The 23,965-nt window shown below is 49.0% G+C and overlaps 1 protein-coding gene across 1 annotated transcript in view; it reads right to left on the bottom strand.

Annotated features, from left to right (window-relative positions):
- OGA (O-GlcNAcase) overlaps positions 1-23,965 on the bottom strand; it is a 182,125-nt gene that overhangs the window by 124,039 nt on the left and 34,121 nt on the right. Inside the window, exons 4-6 of the mRNA XM_029610211.1 lie at positions 22,870-23,000; positions 10,365-10,536; positions 1,682-1,780 (exon numbers count right to left, since the gene is read on the bottom strand). Of these exons, the coding sequence (XP_029466071.1) occupies positions 1,682-1,780; positions 10,365-10,536; positions 22,870-23,000 (402 nt within the window). The remainder of the gene's footprint in view (positions 1-1,681; positions 1,781-10,364; positions 10,537-22,869; positions 23,001-23,965) is intronic.

The following is a 23,965-nucleotide window of genomic DNA, read 5'->3' as shown; positions in this document are numbered from 1 at the left end:
TGCACCGGGACTATCACCACCTCCTTAGGGACGTCCACGAATTGGAAGACCTCCAACATCTTGTGGCGGGCATCCTCTTTGGTTAAAAGTTGGAAGGGAATGGTCTTCGCCACTGCCCGCACAAAACTCGCAAAGAATAAGTCCTTCAGAGGCGAGCGCAGTCTCATCTGGCGGCGAAGGCTCCAAGAAGGTCCTCAGAGGCCTCCGAGGAATGCTCAGAAGAGGCATCTCCCCATGGGTTGTAAGGGGCCTCCTCCTCACAACTGAACTGCCTGGGTCGAGGAGGGAGGCCAAAACCCATATTATGGGGCACGGGCTCCGATGGTCGGTGAGGTGGGAACAGACAGCAGTTGCACTGGCATAGAGAACACCGGGACCTGCGATGGACGCCAGGGCACTGGGAGGCCAGATGGACCGGGTACAGGATCAGACCGGCGGTACCACCCGTGGAGATGGGCGTGGAGCCGCATCCTCCTCCTCAGAGAAGCCTGGAATCGAGATTGAGATGGGGGGGTGGGGAGGCACCAGTGGTGGACAGGGCACCGGGGGACCGCTGATACGGGCTTGGTCGGTAAGGCACCGAGCAGCATGTCCAGCCTTTCTAGCAGAGGCGGCAACATGGAGGGCACTGGTTCCGATGCTGGTATGGGGGCCGGTGTCGGTGGTTGCTGGAGACCCCGAAGGGCATTTAGCACTGCCTGTTGAACCACGCGGTCCAACTACTCTCTGAATGCGGGTGCAGACAAGAACGACCCCGGAGTAGGAGGCAGGCTGGGCATCATCGGAGCATCCACAGAGGCTCAGTGCTTGGCATTGATATTGGTAGGGAACACCCTGGGCTCCCGGGTTTGGAGGATGAAGAGGCCTCCTCAGACAGACCATCCGTGCTGCTATTTATGCTTCCCACGGTGCTCGGCCCGGTCCTTCTCCAGCACAGAGGACGATGATCCAGAAGCCTTCGAATGTTCCGATGCCGGTGAGGGGTGATCTCTCACTCCCTTGATCATCACAGCAGGGCACCGAAGGCCCAGAGTCAGATTGATCGCAGCGACTTGACATACACGGTACTGGAGTCGATACAGCAGATTGTTTGGAACCAAACAAGTGCTCCATCTTGTCCAGGCGAGCACACCGGCCTTTGGGGGTCATCTGAGTACAGTTGGGATACCGACGGACAACGTGGGAAAGCCAGAGACAAAGCACGCAGACATTGTGTGGGTCCGTGATAGACAGTCCGCGGACACTCAGGGCACTTCCTAAAACAGGTCACCATTGAAAAAAGGGGACAGCGTGCAGTCGGTGGCCATCGGGGGGTAGACACTCGGGAACTGAATGCAACAATGTGAAAAAACAGCTACCGAATGCCAGAGGAATCATTCTCGATGGGGGACCCGAGGCAGGGAAAAATTGAAGAAAAAATGAATTATTCCGTGAGGAAAAGTTTTAAATAGAGCTCCACAAACCGAGAGGCAACAGCACAGAGGAAAAAAGGAGACTGAAGGGGGACCTCATGTGGCTACGGGATTCGTGGATTGTTGGGCATGGTCAGTGTGACGGGCTCCATCTGATGATGTCACCCATCTGTGAGGACTATCATCCTGCTTGTCCTGGGAGAACCTCTGTTCCAATGCAAACTTTAAAAAGTGACTAAATTTAAAGTGAAATTCATCAATTCTCTTACCTGTCCACAATACCTCAATGCCAGGCAGCAACTTTTCTCCTACAGTCTTTAAGTAAGGAGACTGGGCAGCATTTGGGTAACAGAAGGTTCCACAGTACTCTAAGAAACAAATCAGAAACCTTTATTAAACTATTGCATTGTAGAAACCACTAACGAAATCAGAGTTAAACTATCAACATACAAACCAGCCCAAGGAGGACAAAATAGCAGGTATCAAAATGGTATCTGCTGCTATTAGGTCATGCACAAATGTGAAGCAATTTGAAAAAGAACCATTTGTATGTATAATGATGTGGGTGGAAGAGAAAGGACAAATACTAAAAAGGTACTCAGTTTATAGTTCTTCCGCTATGCTCTGTGTAATGGGCTAACAGTTCAATTACACTGTGGTGAATGATGCAGACACCACACCTAATGATATTCAGAAAGACCAGAGTAAAACTGGGTTAGAACTGCATGTCAACTTTAAAAAAAAACAAACTGCATTTTCAAGGATTTTCATCACAGCACCATGCTACATTCAGTATTTGTTATTGCCCTTTTAAGTTACCAAGTTAAGCTTTGCATTGCTCTCAGTCACCACCTACCTGCCAGGCTGTTTCAAACAGCACAGTCTAAAAATATGGGGAAGTGAGGGGTTTATGTGTGCTGGGGTTGAAGATTGAAGAAGAGCAAGTTTGCTTACCATAAATGGTGTTTTCCGTGGATAGCAAATTAATTAGCATTGCTATCTGGGACATCCTCTGGGTGGCTAGGTGGTGGAGCTCTCTTAGAACACAGAGTCTTTTAGTGCAGTGTGCCTGCTTGGATCCTCAACTGCTTGAAAGGTAACAACAACTGTCTGGGGAGGCGGGATGGTCAGCCTGGCTAATTCATCTGCTATCTACAAAAACACTGTTTACAGTAAGCAAACTTGCTCTTCTCCCATAGATAAGCAGCATGAATTAGCCATGCTGTCTGGGAGTCCCCAGCTGATGTATTGTGCGCAAGTCCCTGATCATGTCCCAATGATGAGTTGAGATAGTGCACTCAAGACAGTAGAGAAGATAGGTGGACACAGTTCATCTCTGTTGACTTTGCAGCATTAAGAAGTGCCCACTTTGAGAATTGTTTTGCCTATGTCTGCGTCAGCTGTGGTGTACTTGTCCAAGCAGAAGTGAGCCGTGAATGTGTGCAGTGAGGACCAGGTGGCAGCTCAGCAAATGTGTGGAATGGGCATCTCATGCAGGTGAGCTATAGAAGCAGCCATGGCATGGACCTGGTGAGCCTTAGAGGAGGCTGGCAAGGTCTCCGCTCGTTTCTGATAACAGAATTGTATGTAGTTTGATATCCAAGAGAAAAGGGTTCTTTTGGAAACTGGAAGTCCTGGCCATTGGGGTTGAATGAGACAAAGAGCTGGGAGGCTCTGTGCTCAGCATTTGTGCGGCGTTTGTAGTAAGCAAGTAGCCATTTGCAATCCGTGTGCAGCTTATGCTCTCTGCCTCATTATTATGTGGCTTTGGGTAAAAGGTTGGAAGGGTAATGGTTTGGTTCAGGTGGAAAACTGATTCCACTTTAGGAAGGCGGGATGCATATGCCTTGTCACCTTGTCATGATAGAATTCTAGATATGGCGCGTAGTGCACTAGGGTCTGCAGCTCGCTGACACGTCTTGCGGAGGTGAGTGCGACCAGAAACAGCATCTTCCAGGAGAGGAACTTGGAATGGCAAGTGTCCAATGGATCAAAGGGGGGCAGCGTTAGTTGCTCTAGTACCACATTCAAATCCCATGGGACTGGAGGCTTCCGGATTGGAGACCGGAGACGCAACATCCCCTTCATGAATCTGGAGATGAGCGGGTGACAAGAGACTGGGGTTTCGTTGTGCAGAGAGTGATAAGCTGCTATGGCACTGAGGTGAACTGAGGCTGTAGCTAGTTCTTTCTGGTATAGTAGATGGAGGTAATCTAGTAATTGGTCAGGTGGACAGGTAAGTGGATCCATCCTGATTTCGGAGCACCAGGAGACATAACATGTCCATTTCCTCTGATAATTCGCCCTTGTAGAGAGCTTCCTAGAGGAAACTAAGATATCCTGAAGCTGGGGTGAAAGGTTCAGGTGGTGGAGTACCAGCCTGTCAATCTCCACACAGTGAGATTGAGAGATGAGTGGAGCGGAAGGAGTAGGGAGCCTCCTTCTTGGGTGAGGAGGCATGAGCTGTTGCCCAGGGGGATCAGTTGGTCCACCAATAGTTGAACGAGATACACGTACCACGGTTGTCTGGGCCATGCTGGATTGATGAGAATGAGGTCTGCGTTGTCCGTGATGCATTTTTGGACTGTGCAAGAGATCAGAGGTATGGGGGGGAGGAAGGCGTACAGCAGATCCTCTACCCAGTCAATGAGGAATGCATCCTGCGCTAGCCTCTGGGAGCTAGGGTACACAGAGCAGAAGGTTTGCACTTTGCGATAGTGTTCCGTAGCAAAGAGATAGATGTGTGGCAGGCCCCAGGGTCTGAAAAAGTCTGTCCGCCACATCCTGATGGAGTTCCCACTCGTGAGGTTGAAATATTCTGCTCAATCTGACCATCCTGGCGTTGTTGATGCCGGACAGGTATGTTGCCTGCAGGGTAATTGATTTGCTCTCTGCCCATTCCAGGATCCCCACCGCCTCCTTGCAGAGGTTCCAGGAACCAGACCCTCCTTCCTTGTTGATGTAGAATATGGTCACCTGGTTGTCCGTGTGAACCATGACTGGCTTTCCTCGGAGTGCTGCTTCGAAGGCTCGAAGGGTGTTTCAAATGGCTCGTAGCTCTAGTAGGTTGATCTGTTGTGAATGCTCCCACAGACCTTGAGTTTGAAGGTAGACTAGATGAGCACCCCATCCCTTGGTGGAAGCATCTATGGTAAGGATGGCGTGGTGTGATGTGCTGGAGCTCGCACGGGGGCTCCCGCTGTGAGAGCTGCCGGTGTCAGCCACCACTCCAAATCCTTCTTCATGCTGGGCATGAGGGTGATAGGATTGGTGAGTTGGTTGGAAAACTGGTTCCATTGGGTCTTCAGGCCCCATTGCAGACGTTGTAAGTGAAGGCGTGTGTGGGGAACGACACAGATAGCTGCTGCCATGTGGCAGAGAATTGTCAAGACTTGACAAGCAGGAGCAATGGTAGCCTTCTGGAGATGGCTGGCGAGCGATGTCAGGGCAAGAGCCCGGGTTTCCGGAAAGAAGGCTCTGTCCCAAGTGGTGTCGATATAGGCTCCAATGAACTGTAAGACTTGAGTAGGCTGTAGATTTGATTTTTCGTAGTTCACTAGCAGCCCTAGGTTGTCCAGACAGTGTATGGTTGTGAGGAGATTGGTCTGCAGGAAGGACAGGTTGGGAGCCACTAGTAGCCAATCGTCCAGATAGGGGAATATTTGAATCCCCCATTGTCGGAGGTGAGCCACCGCTAACACCAGGCATTTGGGTAAAAACTCTGGGGGCTAAGGAGAGACCAAATGGGAGCACCTTGTATTGAAAATGGGGGCCAGTGGCCGTAAAGCATAGGAACCGCCAGGAGGCAGGAAGTCCAGTGAACACATCCAATCGCTGGGTCGAAGGAGGGGCAGGATGGACTTGAGTGACGTCATTTTGAATTTTTCCTTCGTCAAGTATCTGTTGAAAGCTCGAAGGTCTAGGATGGAACATAACCCTCCCGACTTTTTGAGTATGAGGAAGTATTGGGAATAGAAGCCCTGCTGGAACTGCATTGCAGGCAGTTCGCGGATACACTATTGCTGAAGTAAGCTGTTGATCTCCAGGTGCAGTTGACTGCAATGCGCAGACACGTGTTTCTGACGCACCAGGTGTAGAGTGGAAGGGGTGGAGTGAAAATTGAGGGAGTAGCCCTCCTGTAAGATATGCAGAACCCGGAGGATGGATGTGATGGCCTTCCATGCCTGAAGAAACTGTGAGAGCCTGCCCCCCCACCGAGAGCGGTGGGTTTATTCATTAACTCTAAAAACCCTGAGAGGGCTTGGGGGGCTTGGGATCCTGAAATGGTCGAGGTTGTCTGGGAGTGCGCTGGCGTTGCCGAGCTCCCTGTTGCTGGGAAGAGTGAGGACGAAACGGAGTATATTGTGGAGGCTGGAAGGCTGGGTAAGGTCTGTACAGTCGTCACTGGTAATATAGTTTGCGGTATGATGTGAAGTACCGCCTTGAGCAAGCCGTATCTGCAGGAGAAGCCAGGGACATTACTGCTATTTTCTGCTCTTTGAGCTGGGCTACTGGTTCCCTAAATTTGTCCCTGAAAAGGTTATCTGGGAGACAGGGTAGGGTCTGCGAGCTTCTCATGAACATCCTCATGGATGGCGCTGGTTCGCAGCCATGAGAGACGTCGGGCCGCGATGGCATTGGCCGTGGACTTAGCTGTCGTCTCGAACCCTCGTATAAAGTTCACAAGAGATGCCTCAAGCCCTACTCCAAATTGTGAAATTGTTCCGGGGATGCCTCCTGAAGTAAAGGCTTCAGCGATTACAGACACTCAAATATTGCAAAATGCAAAATTGGTGTTGCTGGATTTTCACATTAAGCATCCCGGACTGAAAGGCCTTCTTTTCAAAGTCATCTAAATACTTCAAATCCTTCCCCGGAGGAGTGTGAGTGAAGGTGAGATTTTTTAGCTCTCTGCATGGTGGACTCCACGACTACAGAGGTGTGAGGAAGCTGTACTGCAGAGTAGTATGGGGATCATCTCATACGAAATTTGAGGTCCATCTTCCGTGAGGTTGATGGGCCCGCAAAGGGAGTTTCCCAGGCCCTGGTCATGACCACATCTACTACCTCGTGAGAGGGCAAGGCCATGGGCTCTGCAGTAGACTCAAAAATCTTGAGGATGCCCAGTACGTCTGTTCTTGGGTCAGGGACTTTGTCTCGTCGAGGCATTGCCCCAACTTCTCCAGAAACTTTGAATAAGACTGGTCTTCCGGAAGAGACTGGCTCAGGTTGTTCCTCTGCCGAATCAGAAGGGTACCCTGTGGAGGATCCCAGTGACGTGGACGGTTGGGGGGGGGGGGGGGGGGGGGACGACACACAGATCCCAGGAGGAGATGGTACAGGTTGGCCAGGGAAGGCACTGAGCTGAGGCTGTCCTGTGGGGGGGGGGGGGGGAGGGTTTCCAGCAGTGTTTCTGCCGATGTCCCCTTTGCTGTTCCACCGTGGTGAGAAAATGGGACAGGATGAGAGACATTTGGGACATTGCCTGCAAAGCCAAGGTGACTTGAGGGGCTGGCAGAGGCTGTCCATGTGGCTTGGTGGGTGGCAGTGCCAGATCCCTGGGAGGAGCCTTAGGGGATATCGCAGCCAGCAGTATGTGCGTGTTCGGACCTCTGGGTAAAGGTATGAGGGGCCTCGTGCCTCTTTTGTGAAGGCTCTTGAAGGCTTGATCTCCTTGAAGTCAAGGAAGCACGTGAGGCGGTTGGTGAGGAGGGTGCCACGTCCAAATCCACGACCAGAAGAGGTGGTTTCCTGGGACTTATGTCCTGAAATGTGGTTCTTGGGTGTCTTTACAGGTGAGTGCATCGATGTTAAGCGTGTAGCCCTATAGACGCACTCAAGTTAGGTGCCTCGGGCTTCTGGCCTGCTCCGAGTATACTGGCGGCGAGGGGGGGAAGATGGTGCCGATGACCTCCCAAAGGGTCTCCAAGCGTGTGGACCCTCGCACCAGATCGGGGCCTAGCCAGTTGGAGGCTGCTCAACCCGATTAGACCTCGGAGGAAGGTCAGTACGGCCGTTCGAGCCTTGGAGACCAGAGACTTAGAAGTAAAGTCTCTGGTCTCCTTACCTGGTCTCGGCACTTACTGGTCACGTGTCAGGCCATCTCCAGCTGTGGGGGGGGAAGATGAAAAAACCTTCATCGCCGAGCTCGAATCTGCACCCGCTGCCTTTCAGCCACCCTGGGGGCTACGTTCACACCGGGAATCGGCCGGCGGACTAAGGCTCACCTCTGAGGGATATCAAATTGACTTCAGGAAAGTCTCGACTGGGGGAGGGACCATTAGGTTTCACCACAGGAGAAGCGGGGCTCACTTCTTAAAGGTAAATTTTCTTCTTTCTTCTAATGTTACACTATTCTCTTTTGGATAGTGTCCGCATCTGCTACGGGAGACAGAGAAATACTGAAGAGCTAAGCATGCTGCACGGGTATATGTAGGCTGACAGAGTTGAAATCTGACTCCGTCTCCCATCTGCTATCAGGAGAGCACAATACCATTGGTCCTGAGTCCATCTGGCTACACACTAGGAAAAGTTGTGCTCTTTACCTCCATCTGCTGGCAGGGAGGAACAACCCACTTGTCTGGACTGAAACCGTAGGATGAAAATGAAAGACATTTAAATACCTAGAAGGTTTCCATGCAGAGGTGGCAGGCCTCTTTCAAAGAAAAAGGTTCTATAATGAGGGGTTATGGAAGGAGGGTGAAAGGGGGCAGACTCAGGAGTAAACTAAAGAAATATTTCTTTACAAAGAGAGTAGGGGATGCATGGAACAGCCTTCCCATAGATATGGTGGAGACAAGCTCAGTATCTAAATTCAAGAAAGCATGGGATAAACACAGTGGATTTCTGAGGAAGTGGTAGGTGTAGATGAACAGACTGTACAGGCCATAAAGGTGTTTTTTTCCTGCCGTCATGTATTATACTATGCTGTATTTAATGTATAACCACTGAGTCCTTTTGTGGAGGGATAAGGCAGTATACAGAGCCCCCAAGCCTCTGCAACTGTGCAGTTGAAGAAACCACATAATTCGCTTGACATGTATTTTACAATCTGCCAAAAAATGACATTTTGAAAGCTTTCTCGCTTAAGTCAATCTTTTAAAAAGAGGTGGAGGAGGATAGGGAAAGGAACAGAGAGGAGCTATGGGGCTGGAGGGAGATGGGCTGAGAGAAAGGCTGAGAATGCAGGACAGAGAAAGCTAGCTGGCAACTGGAAATAGATGTAAAAGGAAGGTCTGGGAGAGGAACTGAAAGAGGGAATTCTGGCTAGGAGAGGGAGAGAAACTGAGGGGTGAGACAGATTGAGAAAGGGGACATTGGCTGCGAGAACAGAGGAGAGGATAGAGTCAAAGGGAGGATGTGACCTGCAACAACCTAAGGAGCTGGCAAAGGTGTATGTGTTGTGCCACCCAGGATTTGCTTCAACTGATTGGGTGATTGTGGGGTACCATTCTCCCTTGTGCTTGAGTGTAGCCTAGTGGTTAAGAGCAGTGGGCTATAAACCAGGGTACCAGTCCGACTGTTGCTCCTTGTGACCATTGGCAAGTCACTTTACCTTCCATTGCCTCAGGTACAAAACTTAGATTGTAAGCCCGCTGGGGATAGGGAAATACCTACAGTACCTGAATGTAATCCACTTTGAAGCTCTGTGAAAAGCGGAATATAAATCTAAATAAAATAAAAAATAAATCAATCTGCAGGTTGCCTGCCTTCTGTCTCAGCTCGCTCTCTCTCTCTCTGCTCCTGCTTCCCCTTGCAAACAGCATACTTCCAAGTTGTTCCCCCACTCCCCTAACTTCTTCCTGTCCTGAAGTGAAGGTGGGGGAGGTGAATTTGCACGGGACAGAGAACAGTCAGAATGTTTGATCCCTCCAAGATATGATCAAACCAAAAGATTATTTTGATATAATTCATGGATGGAGTGATGTCCCTTTAGAAAAATTTAATCTTTGTAGGAAAGTCCTTGCATCTGTATATGTGGCCAATAATACACCATTTACAAATAACTGGATTATTTTGGAAGTCCACAACCGCTGGTGTCCCACAGTTGGCAGAGAGGGTTTTATTTTTTCATAGAAGCCTTGATGACTGACACTGTTGCTTTGAAGTGCTGAGAAGTGGAATATAAATCAATAAATAAATAAAATAAAAGATAGCCCCATTTTTGTATATCTGTTGCCACATGCCCAATGTATGTGCATATATCTTTCTGTGTAATATGGCAAGTTGCTGATATTGAACAAACAGAAGTTCATCTACTTGGAAAGATAAGGACTTTCTCAAGAAAATTTTAAATGGATGGCTGCACTGTGTCAATTAAACAAACAAAAAAAAAGATATTGCATAGTTAAGCACAGGAAACTGGGTGGGGATGGGGGCCAGGTTCTGGCAGTATTAAAAGGTAACAATAGAACAAAAAATTGAGAGAGTTTTTTTTCTCTGTTTTAAACAATAAAGCTTCTCATCTAGTCTTCATAAGAACATGAAAAGTTATATGGGTCCATCAAGACCAGCATCCTGTTTTCCCACAGTGGCCAATCCAGGATACAAGTACCCAAACATTAAATAGATCCCATGCTACTAATGCCAGTAATAAGCAGTGGCTATTCCCTAAGTCAACTTGACTAACAGCAGTTTATGGACTTCTCCAGGAACTTGCCCAAATCTTTTGTAAACTCAACTAAACTAGTTGCCTCAACCACATCCTCCGGCAACGAATTACAGAGCTTAACAGAGCACAGAGTGAAAACATTTTCTCCAATTTGTTTTAAATGTGCTACTAACTTCATATCATGCCCCCTAGTACTTCTATTTGAAAGAGTAAACTGTAGTAGTCATACACCTGCCCTGGTTACTGGAGAAAAGCAGCAAGACGAAATGTTCATACAAAACTACATATTAAGGCATGATGTAACACCTCATGTATAATAAAGCAATTAAACAGATCATTACCTGTTGGACAGAAAAGGAATGTGTTTGGTTCTCCTAAATATTGATAAATCTCATTTGTGATGGAGACTTGGGCATGAGCGAAAGAACTGAAGACTTCTTTATCTGCAGGGCACATGTTGTGATCAATATCATCAAACAGCAATGCAAAGGATTTACAGCCAAACTGTGAAACCTAATATAGGAAAGATGACAATTATTCAGTTTTACAGAATATTTCTAAAAACAAACATGGTCTTAAATACGGACAATGTTAACTTTCAATCTCTTGGCATCAATGAATCACAAAAGCAGCAACATTTCCTTCTTCCACTGAACTCATCATGAAACATTGTAGATTTTCAGACTACATTTCCTTTGAACCAGCAAGTCACCAAAACCAGCAAGTCACCAAAATTTGAAACAGACAGCAAACCTAAGTTTGCTATAACAGCCACATGTACCTGCTGGCTGAGAAGAGTACAGTGTAGGGAGTCAGGTACTTAAAATGCCAATCGCTCCTCCCTATTGCTGTCTTTCTCCCACCCCAGCAAGCTGGAAACGTTGCAGTTATACTGTCTTTCCCACCACCCAAAAGTGATCACCGTCAGCACATCATGTGCCACCAACAGCACAGGCTGGAAATGCTACATCCTGCTGTCTTCCCCCATGGCTGTGACCACTGCTACATACAGCCTGGCTCAGAATTGTAAGGTCCTGCTCCCTGCCACCATTGCTGGCTGCAATAGAGGAAGAGATAACTTAAGACATTGCTCCATTTTCCTCTTGCTGTCGCATGAAGAGGGTACGTGTTAAAAGGTGAGCTGGTGGGGGGAGGGGTATTGAAAGGGGAACATGAGGGAAGGCAAGCCTGGAGGAGTGATAGCAAGAAAGATGAGCCTGATGCAGTGCTGTTGTTATTCAGGGAAGAGGAGCAAGGGGGGGTAGAAAGTGCCTTGTTTCTAACCTCATCCCCCCCAAAAAAATGGCTTGCGGGACTGAGATGAGGTAGGGATTTGTGGATAGGGACAACTCAAGTGACAGGATGGTGAATGGGGACAGAGATTGAGGGGATAAGACGACAGTGGGCACCAACTGATTGGCTGAGTAGTAAATTTAAGGGTGCATTAGATGAGCTGGGATATGTGAGACAGGGCAGATGAAGAGATGGTATGAAATCAAAGGATCCAAGGGGCTGGGAAGTGGGTAAGACAAGGTGAAAATGGGGCTTGAGTGTCTTTTTTTTTTTTTGCATTACTTCACAAAGTGTTTCGCAGTGGAGGGATTTTGAGTTGCTGTTACAAAGGTAATAACAGAATTTCAATGCATTTTTGTGAGCTGAAAGGGGAATCCTGCTCTGTATAAACTCCAGAACTCATCAAAATATTGTAATGTTGACAGTGAAATTCACAGAAGTTTTCTACTCTACAATCCCGTATCAAGAAACTGTGTGTAGCTAGGCCTGGCGCTAACAGGTGTCCACACCATGCAAATGTACAAGGCGGCAGAAGAAGAGGCGGTCCACGAGACCACTAGTGGACCCTATCCTACTGGCAACAAAGAAGAGGAAGAGGCCCATGAGGCTGCAGGTGGATGCCATCCGACAGACAACCGAAGGAAGGAGCCCATTCTCCTGTTCCTTCTTGATGCCGGCATGCGCTGTCCAAAACACGTGCAGCTAGCACATGCTCTATGCACGAGATCAGCATAGAAGAAGTGCTAGCCCTGCTAACTTTGATTAGCACAGGGGCTGGTGTGTGTGTGTGTGTGTGTCTGTGTGAAGGGGAACCTGCCTGTGTGTGTGCGGAAACGTCAAAGGACTGTTTGAGGATAGATTCCAGACGTCTGTCTTGAGCATCCTTGAGTGCTGCTCCTTCTTCCACCGGGATAGTAGTGCGCTTCGAGACTGCACAGACCATGGCATCCACTGTCGGACATGCAGGGAGATCTTTGGCGGCTGGGTGCGGAGGGGTACATGGCTGCCAGAGTCCAGCCCCCTTTGAATGTAGTTTCTGGGGCATCCCATTCCAGGTCAATTAGTTGCTGGACAGCTTATAATAGTGGGAAATGGCGGGAGGTCTGACGGAGCCCCTCTAATAGTGGGTTCATCCTAGGTTCCCCCGAGGCACTCGTGCCCGGGATAGCAAGCTCTTTGAGGCTGTGTGTGACCAGGTCTGGAAGCTCGTCCTTGGTGAAGAAGCATCTCATGGTTCAATGGGGCTCTGTCCCCAGAGGGAGTTCCCCTTCCTCCAGGGGTTCTGAATCCTCATCTGAGTTGTCCGTGTCCCCAAAGGTGGGGCTTCTGGGTGGTGGGATCACTTCCCTGGGCATAGAGGGTCCCGGCATGTTGAGGTATTCTGGTGGAGCCTGTGGCCGTATTATAGGAGGCCCCGGTTGCACGTGGACGAAGGTATGCAGACCTTTGAAGAATTCCACCCAGGAGATAGATCCTGGGTCTAGACTAAGGGGCGCAGTGTCCCTGGGGAGCCCCGTTTGAGTGGGGGGGTCCTCCCGCTGTGCAATGCTAGGTCCGGTGTACTGCTCGAGAGGCTGGAGCCCGATACCGGCTGCGGAGAGCCATGAGTTGGATCCTCTAGGGCCTCTTCGCACTATATACACAGGGCCATGGCCTCCTCATGCTGTGCAGCTCTAACGTGGCATGCTGGGCAAGGGCCCTGAGCTTTTCCAGTGGTGCCATGGCTTGTGCACGTAAAATACAGTGGTGCACTCCGGTGTGCGAAGCTGTGCATGTAGGTTTAGTGTGTGCTGAGGGAGATGTGCGCGCTGGTCGAAGTTATGCGCCCGGCACAGTAAATGCGTGGCTATGCGCGCGCTTGTGCGCACAACGTTGTGCGCACAAGGTATGTGTGTGCATGGCTCGCCTCTGTGCGCACGGATCGAAATGGCGGACAGGGCGGCAAACAGACCAAAATGGTGACGGCAAAAACACGGACAATATGGCGACCACATCGGAGGGTCTCCACGTGGGAGGACCCTCGGATCTGACCGGGGTCTGGCCCTGCTAGGGCAGATCAACTCTGTGGCACTGGTCCCGGCTGGTGACCTGTGCAGCTCCTCGAGCTTCGGAGACCGGAGACTTTTAAATAGATTTCTACCTTACCTGTCTCGGCGCTTCCCGGTCTCGTTCCGGGCGGTCTCCGGCTGCGGGGGTAGAGGGAAAATAGCTTCACCGTCGCGCTCGAGGTTGCACCCACTGCCTCTCAGCCTCACCCAATGTCGGGGGCTAGGTCCCCGCTGAGGGTCGACCGCCGGACCGAGGCTTACCTCCGAGGGATCGCGGAAATCACCTCGGGAAACCTCAACTGGGGGAGGGACCCAATGGGTGTCACCGCAGGAGAGCGGGGCTAGTCTGTAGAGGTAAGATTTCTTCTTATTTTGGCAAAATTACTCTAACGCTGTGCGAGTGTGCATAGAGTCCCTAACTGCTTTGGAGACAGAAAATACTGAAGGGCTGCACTTCCAGCAGGGGTATATGTACTAGGGCTGACATCAGCTTGAAATCTGATCCGTCTCCAACTGCTATCAGGAGTACACTATACCCACTGCTACTGAGTCCATCTGCTACATGCTAGGAAATTTATTTTTTTTTATTTAAGAACTTAGAAGTTCTTTATGAGAGATTGCAGAGGCAGAAAAAGCCCTGAAGCAGCAACAACAGATAAATGGCACGAAGGCCCAAAAGCAAGAAATTTAAGAGACTAGGACATGTCCATGCAATAGACACTACCAATCTGAAATATCAAAGAAAAAAAACAACATTTCTAACAAGATCAGACCGGCATTTATTCAAAACCATTGCCCATCTTTCTAACCTTGCTGCTCCCTTACCTCAGATAAACTCATTATGTTCTGCCAATGTTTTGCTTATTTTTTTGAATACGATCAGCACTATTTATAAGGATTGTGTCTGTTAAGTATGATAATCAGTTCTTTGTACTGACCCTCTCTCTTCTCTAAAAAATATTTTTTCCTCTTTGACTTCAGCTCCCAGCACTGATTTACTACGTCCCAATTTGACCCCATGCCCTCACAGTTTTTGAAGAATGCATCTTTAGGATTAGCTAAACCTATTTCTTCTATCATAAAATCTTCCTTAACTTCTGGTTTACTTCACAAACGACTCAAAAGTCACAAGGGTTCATATCCCCTAAAGAAATAATCCTTAAGATTCCTCTATTCTACCTCATTATAAGACAATTTCTAATCTCACCATGTTATCAAAAATCGAAAAGGTTGTTGGTAGACTAGCTTAATGACCCTCTCTAAAACTAACAGCTTACATTCTTCTCAATCAGTATTTTGAAAGGAGCACAGTACTGAATCTGCACTATTTGTCCTATTCAATATTAGAGTTTGCGGAAGTAATAGCAAGGATGCTATCATTGTCCTTTTAGACATGGGTGCTGCCTTGATACCGTAGAGCATGAACTCCTACTTGTTTGCCTAGAGGAAATCGGCCTCACTGACTTAACTGACTTGGTTTCATTCCTATTTACATGAGCACACCTTCCAAGCAGAGTGGAAACAGCAGCTCTCAGATCCTATGTTAATTACCCTTTGGTGTTCCCCAGAGATCTATCCTAGCCCCTTTCCTTTTCAACATATTTCTTTCCTCTCTACCCTAATCCAAGATTGTGGATTCAGACCCTCTTTATCCAGACAACATTCAGATTATTGCCTTCAATAATTCAAGAGCTTGTTTTTCACTTACAGATCTTATTAAATGTCTAGACATTGTGGTGGCCAGTTAGCTCTTCAACCATAAACTGAAGGTTAACCCCTCTAAATCAAAGGCTCTGTGGATTAACCATTGGCCCACTGAGCAGTTAGTACCCCCAACAATGCTTGGCACTCCCATCCCACTTAAGAATGTTGTCACTGCTCTTGGAATGCAGCTTGACTGCAAGCTTTCCATGGTTCCATATATTTCTAGAATTGTTCAGAAATAGTTTGTTTTTCCTCGTTACATTCATCACTTAAGTCCATTAATCAAACCTCCGACTATTGCAACTCTTCTCTTCAGGCTTCCATACTCACAACTCGTGTCTGCAGCTGCTTCAGAATATAGCCGCCAAGCAGGTAGATACAGTAAGGCCGCGGTAGAAACAGTGCGGCAGTGTCAGGCGCACCCTTCCTCCCCGCACGCACAGTTCTCTTCACTAAGTCCCCGATACTCTCTTCTAATTGCATGCAAATGCATGCCGCGGCTGTGAAGCGATAGGGAAGGGTTATGCCCGCGCAACCCATTTTACTGTATAGGCGCTTAATACAGCACCTATACAGTAACCTGGGTGCGCTGGTACCTGTCATTTGAAATGACATTTGGAATGACAGGCACCGGGAGGAGGGAAGCGGCGAAGCGACTTACTTCTTGCTGTGTCTCTCCTCCTCCCGGAGCAGGGCGCGAAAGCAGCCTTGCTCCGGGAGGAGGTGGGACACAGCGGCGAAGTAGAAAGAAAAACCAAAGGCGCGTGTTCGATCGGGCGGGTAGGCGGCAGCAGCAGCGGCAGAGAAGAAAAAAAAACCAAAAGCAATTTTGGTTTTTTTTTCCAAAAAGCGACAATTTTGTTTTTCTCCAAAAGCGACTTACTTTTGGGATCTGTCAAGATCCCAAAAGTAAGTCGCAAAAGTAACTTACTTTTCTGAAGCCATCAGGAACAAGATCGTAGCTCCTCCCGATGAAGACGAAGATGGCCGCCTGCACGGGAAAGCGTGCAATTGGCCGCTGAAGATGTGACGTCACGACGTTTGGCGTCTTCAGCGGCCAATTGCACGCTTTCCCCCGTGCAGGCGGCCATCTTCGTCTTCGTCGGGGGGAGCTACGATCCTGCTGATGGCTTCAGATCCCGGGGGGCGGGTGGGCGCGTGTCCGGTTCCCGCTGCTGCCTGGATGGGTGGGCGCGTGTCCGGCTGGATGAATGGCCGTGCGATTTTGGCGCTCATGGCATGAGCGCCAAAATCGCACGGGCATCCATTCCGGCGGGGGCCGTGCATTCATCCAGGCAGAGGGAACCGTGGGCCGTTTTCGCCACCGGTTCCCTCTGCCTGGATGAATGGCCGTGCGATTTTGGCGCTCATGGCATGAGCGCCAAAATCGCACGGGCATCCATTCCGCTGCTGCCCCCGGATGCCGCTTTTTTTGCTTCTTTGCTGCCCCCCGCTGCCGCTGCTGCCCCCGGATCCCGCTGCCCCCCCCCCGCTGCCGCTTACCCGCGAAATCGGAAGGAAGGGAGAAGGGACTACCGTAGCAGGCCCGAGCCTTGCTACTTTTTCGGTTTTTTTCGGTTTTTTTTTTGCTTCGGGAGGAGGGGACTGGACGGGGCTGCAGGAGACCGGACTGGGGCTACACCGGAATGCTGGACCGGGGACCAGGGCAGGTAAGCAATGTTTTTTACACTACACTACACTAACTCCTACTAGGGGGAGGCGGTAAACTAGCACGTTAAGGCCGCGGCAGAACAGCGGGTTACTGAGGAGATAATATCAGCGCCCGTTACAGTATCGGAGGGGAATAGCTAATTCCTTCATTATACAGCTTTTTCGTTCATTTACATGCTGGGTGCGGAAAGGGTTATGTGTTTATTTTAGGAAGCGCTAAGGACGCGTGAAACTGGAGACTGTATTGCTGGACCGCCTTACTCGTCTGTATTGTGCGCTCCCAGCACGTTACAGACGGGGAGTCTTTAACTGAACGTTACTGTATCGACCTGATGGTTATTTGTTTAAAAAAAAACAAAAAAACACCCCCCCCCCCCCAAATGTTATAGACATCACATTGGTTACCCATCATTTTTTGGATTAGGGTCATTTTTCATGCATTTCATTCTGGATTTCTATCGTACCTCTCAAAGCTTTTGACTCCCTACATCACATCTCACACTTTGCACTCTTCCCAAAAGAATCTCTTGCATGTTCCTTGTCCCTCAGTTATCAGGCTGGATGTCAGAGAAAGCAGAATTGCTTACCTGGTACAGGTGTTCTCTGAGGACAGCACATGAGTGACATCAGTACATGGAACCTGGGATGCAAATGGACCAGAACCCTACTACGGGTTCTGGTCCATTTGCATCCTACTACAGGGTTCTGGTCCTGCAGGTGAGTATGACTGTCACGAGTTGTCATCCACGAAAACTGCACATTGTGTTCAGCAAATATCAAAAAGGTGATCCCTTGGATGAAGTCTAAGGGGAGAAACCCCGAATCTGCGCCGGGGAGCTGCCCAGAAGGGGAAACCTCTGGTACGACAGGGAGACCAAACCCGGAATAACTCACTCGCAAAATAGATCTGCTGCTTCTTAAGATTACCTAGGAAAGACAACTAACGCCTGACCTTCTCTCGGATCCCATGGGGAATAGAGATTGACCACCAGTCAGAGGTAATGAAATCCCTTTTTCGGGAAATGGAGAATGAGGGCCACCCCTTGTACAGGTGGACAACCTGGCATCCAAGGGGGAACCTATGAGGGTCACCTCTAGAAACCCAGTCTTATCTCCCTTTTCCGAAGGGACAAAAAAGCAATGGGAATTGGGGCCACCCAATCCCGAAAAACCCTACCTACTCTCCAGAGGAGAGTGAGTTACCGCCGCTGAGGTTCATAAACTACCAAATCAGCCACAAGTGGCCATTCACTCAAACTGGGTAGGCCACCACAGTGATCTATAAGTCAGCAAGAACGGTCCAATGACCTTCCACTGCCATTCACCCCCCCCAATGCCTGCAGGTCCTGGCCTGCAAGGAGCTGTATGGATTCAAAAGAATCAAGGCTCCAGCTCAGCAACAGCCCTGCAAGGGACGAAGCCCTAGAGGCTCCCCCCTCCCGAAGAAGATTCAACATAAGCTAACATTGGAGAGGGTCAAAAGACATAACCCTCTACTGTAGGATGGAAAGCTCCCAACACTACCATCCTGGAATCCACGCCCCTAGTGGGTTGAACAGGAACACAGTCTTAGGTCAGTCTTGTGGCAGCGCCACACAACCTGTTGTGCGAACTACAAGGGAAACACACACACACACTCCTACACTAGAGGGCAAATGAAACAGTGCCCTCTGTTTTAAAAAGTGCAATGAGCAGTATTCATGAAGAAATATCCCATCCTATGGATGGCAGCGCATACACACATCCCATAGCTGCGCTTGTGGATATCCATGGCATAGCAAGAACTGGAGCACCACCTATTAAGAGTTGGCGGTGGTGAACTGCTAAAAAGCAAAGTACGTGATTGTACCTTCCTCACTAGTGTCTCATCGCACTGTAAGGTGCAAAAAGACGAGGAAGTCGATACCTTGATGTGACAATGGCAGTCCTGCTATCTCTGGCACAATACCAACAGAGAGAATGCCGCCTGCTAGCTTCTGAAGCACTTGGAGGAGCAGATAACCCTCCACAGTACCCGACTGTGCATGATGCGCTTCACTGTCACACTAACGCCTAATGGAGACAGCATCCTTAGTGCCACTGGTGCTCTGACTAGGGCCATCCCTGGTGGTGAGTGGCATTGCCTCTATGGTACCCACAGTACCTGACAATGCTCCAAGATTGCAGCCCTTGAACTGGGGTCGTGAATGGCTCACTGCCCCGTTTCCCACATAATGGCAGAAGAGAAGCCCATGGTAAGACCATGCCCATGGTGCTCTACGGTGATGGCCTGGACATCTGAATGCTTCCCACTGGTGCCCACAGCAACAAATCCCCCGATGCCAATAGCGCCCTCAGCCATCGCAAGCAATGAATTGCATCTATGTCAGCAACGACGCCATGCCCGGTGCTGAGATTTCGCTAGACCGTGCCACAGGCACCTAGCATGCTTAACAGCATGCAGAGCCATCAATGGCGCTACAAGCATCCATAGACATTGACAGCTGGACAACACTCATGATGTACACAACACCTAAAGATGCCGATGACTCGTAAATCCCACAGGCCAAAAATTTCAGAAGGTGGGCAGCACAAATGCAGACTGGTGTCTGAAGGCATTGATGATCCGGTGCTAGCAATGATGCCCACAGTGCCCGAAGGCAAAGGGCCCTGTGGCACACATGCTGCATTGGTGCCTACAGGAAATGATGACGGCCAGCATCCGTCGGTTCCACTCGGTTCAGCTATGTGCCCGAGGGTGTAGATGCTGCGGGGGCTTGACAGCATCCATGCCAGTGTCCATAGCTGACACTAGTCTCAACAGTAACCCCAGCCCTTGACAGCACTAATGGTGTTTGAAGCTCCACAGGGCTTTAGATGCCTCATGACCCCAGCACCTTCAGTACTGTAAGGTAGCTCTGGGCACCCAAGCGAATCAGCACCCACAGCACCTGATGGCATTATGGCATTCCTCGATGCCCCTTGGTGTCCCTTCTGGTCACAGCAAAGCAACTGGTCAGTGCCCCCAATGCACCGGACCATGGTGCACCTTGGTTGTCTCAGCGCTCCAGGTGCCTTGGGTCAACAGTGACAGCAGTGCTCATCAGTACTGCAGCCAATCCAAGCCCAAAGCCCCCATCAGCCTAGGGCTTCCATGGCGCTCAATGTCTCTCAGGATCCCCGCGCCCTGGTAGTTGACAGCTTTCAGGGCAACCAGGCGCTCAATGGCGATCCTGGTGCCACCTGGCAGTGATGTCGACATCATCGAGAGCAGCCACAAATGGCATTGCTCGCAAACACGCCTGATAGCCTCCATGGCACTCGAGAGTGCCATGGCACGATAGCATGGAGTGACTTTGGCACTCGATGGCAGTCCTGGTCCCCGACATGGTCCAGACCGCAACACTCAAGGTCGATGCTGCTACTCTGCCACATCGAGGTCCATGGAGCTCGAAGCAGCTCTGGTCAATGCCCTTCCTCTGGTGCATCGAAAGCCCATAGTGCTTGATGGCATCTACCACGTATGATGTCCACTGATGTCTATGGCACGGAAGAGCTACCGCCCCGAGCCAGGGCAATCAACAGCTTGCACAGCACTCGATGGTGCCCCTGGTCGATGACACTTATGGCGTTGAGGGCAGTCACACACCTCGAGGGTTCCAAGGGTGATCATGGGTACTTGCCAGGTTCTTATAGCCTGGATTGGCCACTGTTGGAAACAGGATGCTGGGCTTGATGGACCCTTGGTCTGACCCAGTATGGCATGTTCTTATGGTGTACAATCGCAGTCCTGGTCCCTGATACGGCCCAGATGTCGATGCATAAGACCTGTGGTGCACTGGCACTGGTGTGCATGGGCACCAGTCATGGCAACAAACGTGCAGCAGCAATGCTGCTTGCCCATACTCCTGCTCACCATCTCACAAGGAGACTGCATTGTCAAGTAGGAGGGGAGGAAACATCAATCTCGACTTCTGCTGTGGTGACTAGTTCCTTAGAATGTGGGGAGGATGAGCTCTCCCCCACCAAAAGGAACAGTGCAGTCCTTGATCCCTTCACTTGGCAAGCCTCTATCAATGCCAATAAATCTGTGAAACATGGAACTTCTGCCCAGATAGAACTCAGGCAAGTCTCTCAGCGGCCTACAGGGATCACACATGGACTGCATTCTGTCAGTCCTGTCAGCACAGAAAAAGGCACAAAATCAGAGCAAGGAAAGAACACAAACTAAACTACAGATGCAGTATTTATTTATTAAGAGATTCTGCCAGGCTGCACAGCAACTAAGGCCAGTCATGCAGCTAGCAGAAAGTTGAAAGGAAGAGAAAAATTAAAATAAAAAATAAAAGCCACCATCAGGAAAGAAAAGTAAAAACAGCTGCAGCTCCAGAAGAAAATCTCAACAAAAATTGTGAGGCGAGAGCAAAGCTGAATACTGTGACCACATGGCTCTGCAGGGGGGAGGGGGGGGGGGGAGGAAAGACTGACAGGCTCTGCGCCTAGGGGGCAGGATGATAACTATCTGCACATGCTCAGTAGGGCATGTTTGAAAGCTCTAGAATCTTTGAGGTCAAAGGGCTGGGCTCCATTCAATGATGTCACCAATGTGGGAGGGCTGCCATACTGCTTGTCCTCTGAAAATCATTTGCTTTTTTCAAGCTCCAGTCTTCTGGAACATGCTCTCCCTCTCAACATCCATACAGTACTAAACTTCATAAGTTTCAGAAAGCAGTCAATGGCTTTTCAGTCAGACTTACCATTGCTAACTTTTGTCACTAAATTTGTCAATTTTATTTACTGGCTATATCTTTCATCTGTTTACTGTTTGCATGTACGTTTTATTGGATTTTATGTACCGTATTTTCCGGCGTATAAGACGAGTTTTTAACCCCTGAAAATCTTCTCAAAAGTCGGGGGTCATCTTATATGCCGGGGGTCGTCTTATAGGGCAAATAATTACCGTATTTTTCGCTCCATAAGATGCACTTTTTTCCTCCAAAAGTGGGGGGAAAAATGTCTGCGTCTTATGGAGCGAATATAAAAAAAATAAATAAAAATCTAACAAAACCCCCCCACCCTCCTGACCCCCCAGACCTGCCAAAAGTCCCTGGTGGTCCAGCGGGGGTCCAGGAGCGATCTCCTGGACTTGGGCCGTCGGCTGCCAGCAATCAAAATGGCGCCGATGGCCCTTTGCCCTTACTATGTCACGGGGGCTACCGCTGCCATTGGTCAACCCCAGTGACATAGTAAGGGCAAAGGGCCGTCGGCGCCATTTTGATTGCTGGCAGCCGACGGCCCAAGTCCAGGAGATCGCTCCCGGACCGCTCCTGGACCCCCGCTAGACCCCCAGGGACTTTTGTCAGGTCTTGGGGGGGTCAGGAGGGTGGGGGGTTGTATTTAATTAATTTGGCAGGTCTTGGAGGGGGTCAGGAGGGTGGGTTTTTTGTTTATCGGCTCGGGCGCAGCCGATAAAAAAAAACCCGATCAGGCCGGACAAAAAAAAAAAACCACGATGTGAATCGAAACCGGAATCAGAACCGATTCCGGTTCAGATTCACATCTCTATTACCGGTACCTCCTTCTCTGCCTCTCAGATCTCGCACATGCACGTCTGCGCCGCTTCACTGCAGTCCTCAGGAGCGAGATCTGAGAGGCAGAGAAGGAGGTACCGGTAATAGGATACAAGGGTGGGCCAGAGGGATGCGTTACCGCTCTGATAGTCTTGGAGACAGGGAGGGCTGGGCAGGCAGGGAGAGCTGACCAATCCAAGCAGGATTTGTATACAACAACCAGCCAATCGCCGGTAAGGTACATCGCTTACCATGATTGGCTGGTTGTTGTATACTGGGTACCACATACAGTATGGTTATGTAGTGACACAGAAGGGTAGTCTTATACGGCGAGTATATCCCAAACTCTATATTTTAACTGGAAAAGTTGGTGGTCGTCTTATACGCCGGAAAATACGGTATATTTTTATTGTAAACCTCGTGGATAAACCGGTTTACAAATAGTATATTAAATTCATTAAATAATCAGATGAAGAAAGAATTAAGCCCCTTAAACTACACACAAGCCAAAAGATTTTCATAAAAACAGTTAAGCCATATTAATACATTTAAGACAGGATTAGATGTACAAGAAAATTTACCTGATCCAGCTTGCGCTTTAATGTGGCTACTTCTTTTTGATTTGAGAAAGTAATATCAAGTCCAGGGGAGATTGCATAGATAAATTCAATTCCATATTCTTGGGCAGCTGAGATTAATGTCATTAGTTGTTCTGAAATAAAAACAAGCCCAGGTATTAAAAGGTAATAGGAAAAAAATCTACTTGATTATAGAATCATCATTATCACTGCACGAAAAAATGAAAGATGAAAAATAGATTGGTGCATGCCAAAACTAGTGGCAAACTCCTGTATGTACAATAAATACTGATAAGGCAAAAGGTCAAGAATTCCCAGTGGTAAATCAAACCAGCCAACCACATTTCAGTTTCTTCAGAAACTGAATTCAAAGGAAACAAAATGAATTTGGGTAAATTCATTATAAGCAAGTTCGCTTATATTAACCAGTGTTTTCCGTAGACAGCAGGATACATTAACCATGCTGTCTGGGAGCCCCCCTGGCGGCTCGGTGTGGGAACTTCTCATAGAACATTGAAAAACGTTTGCTTCTGCATGCCTGTGTGGTGCCTTCCCATGCGACTGACTCTCTCCCCTCAGTTGATTAGATAGCAAAGAAACAGAAGCGTAAAGAAAGGTAGACATAGAGCAGGCAGAATGGTGGAGACTGTCCAGGGAGATGGGTGGACTCGCATGGCTAATTCATCCTATGGAAACTATTATTAACTATAAAGCTAGGGAGATGAAGCACAGAATATTCAGTTTGAAAACATCTTATATGTTTGTATCTATGTAGGGTCATTTGTGCAACATATCCCTGCAAACTGTGGACAGTCTTAAGAATTAGTTGCATGACGCAGTATCTCCTGCCCCCACTTGGTGCTGAAGGCAGTACTGAGAAGTGAATGTATGTAGTGAAGACCACGTCGCTGCTTTACAAAGGTCTTGAACAGGCACCTGTTTAAGGTGGGCGATCAAAGCAGACATTGCCCTCAATTGATGGGCTTTGACCTTTGAAGTCAAACGCTCAGATTTTGTAGAATAGCAGAAGTGGATGTATTGCGTTAGCCAGTTTGCTAGAGTCTGTTTAGTCACTGGTAATCCAGGGGCATTTGGGTTG

Source organism: Rhinatrema bivittatum, chromosome 7, assembly GCF_901001135.1.
Source record: "Rhinatrema bivittatum chromosome 7, aRhiBiv1.1, whole genome shotgun sequence".
Classification (NCBI taxonomy): domain Eukaryota; kingdom Metazoa; phylum Chordata; class Amphibia; order Gymnophiona; family Rhinatrematidae; genus Rhinatrema; species Rhinatrema bivittatum.
This window is presented reverse-complemented; position numbering and strand designations above follow the sequence as displayed.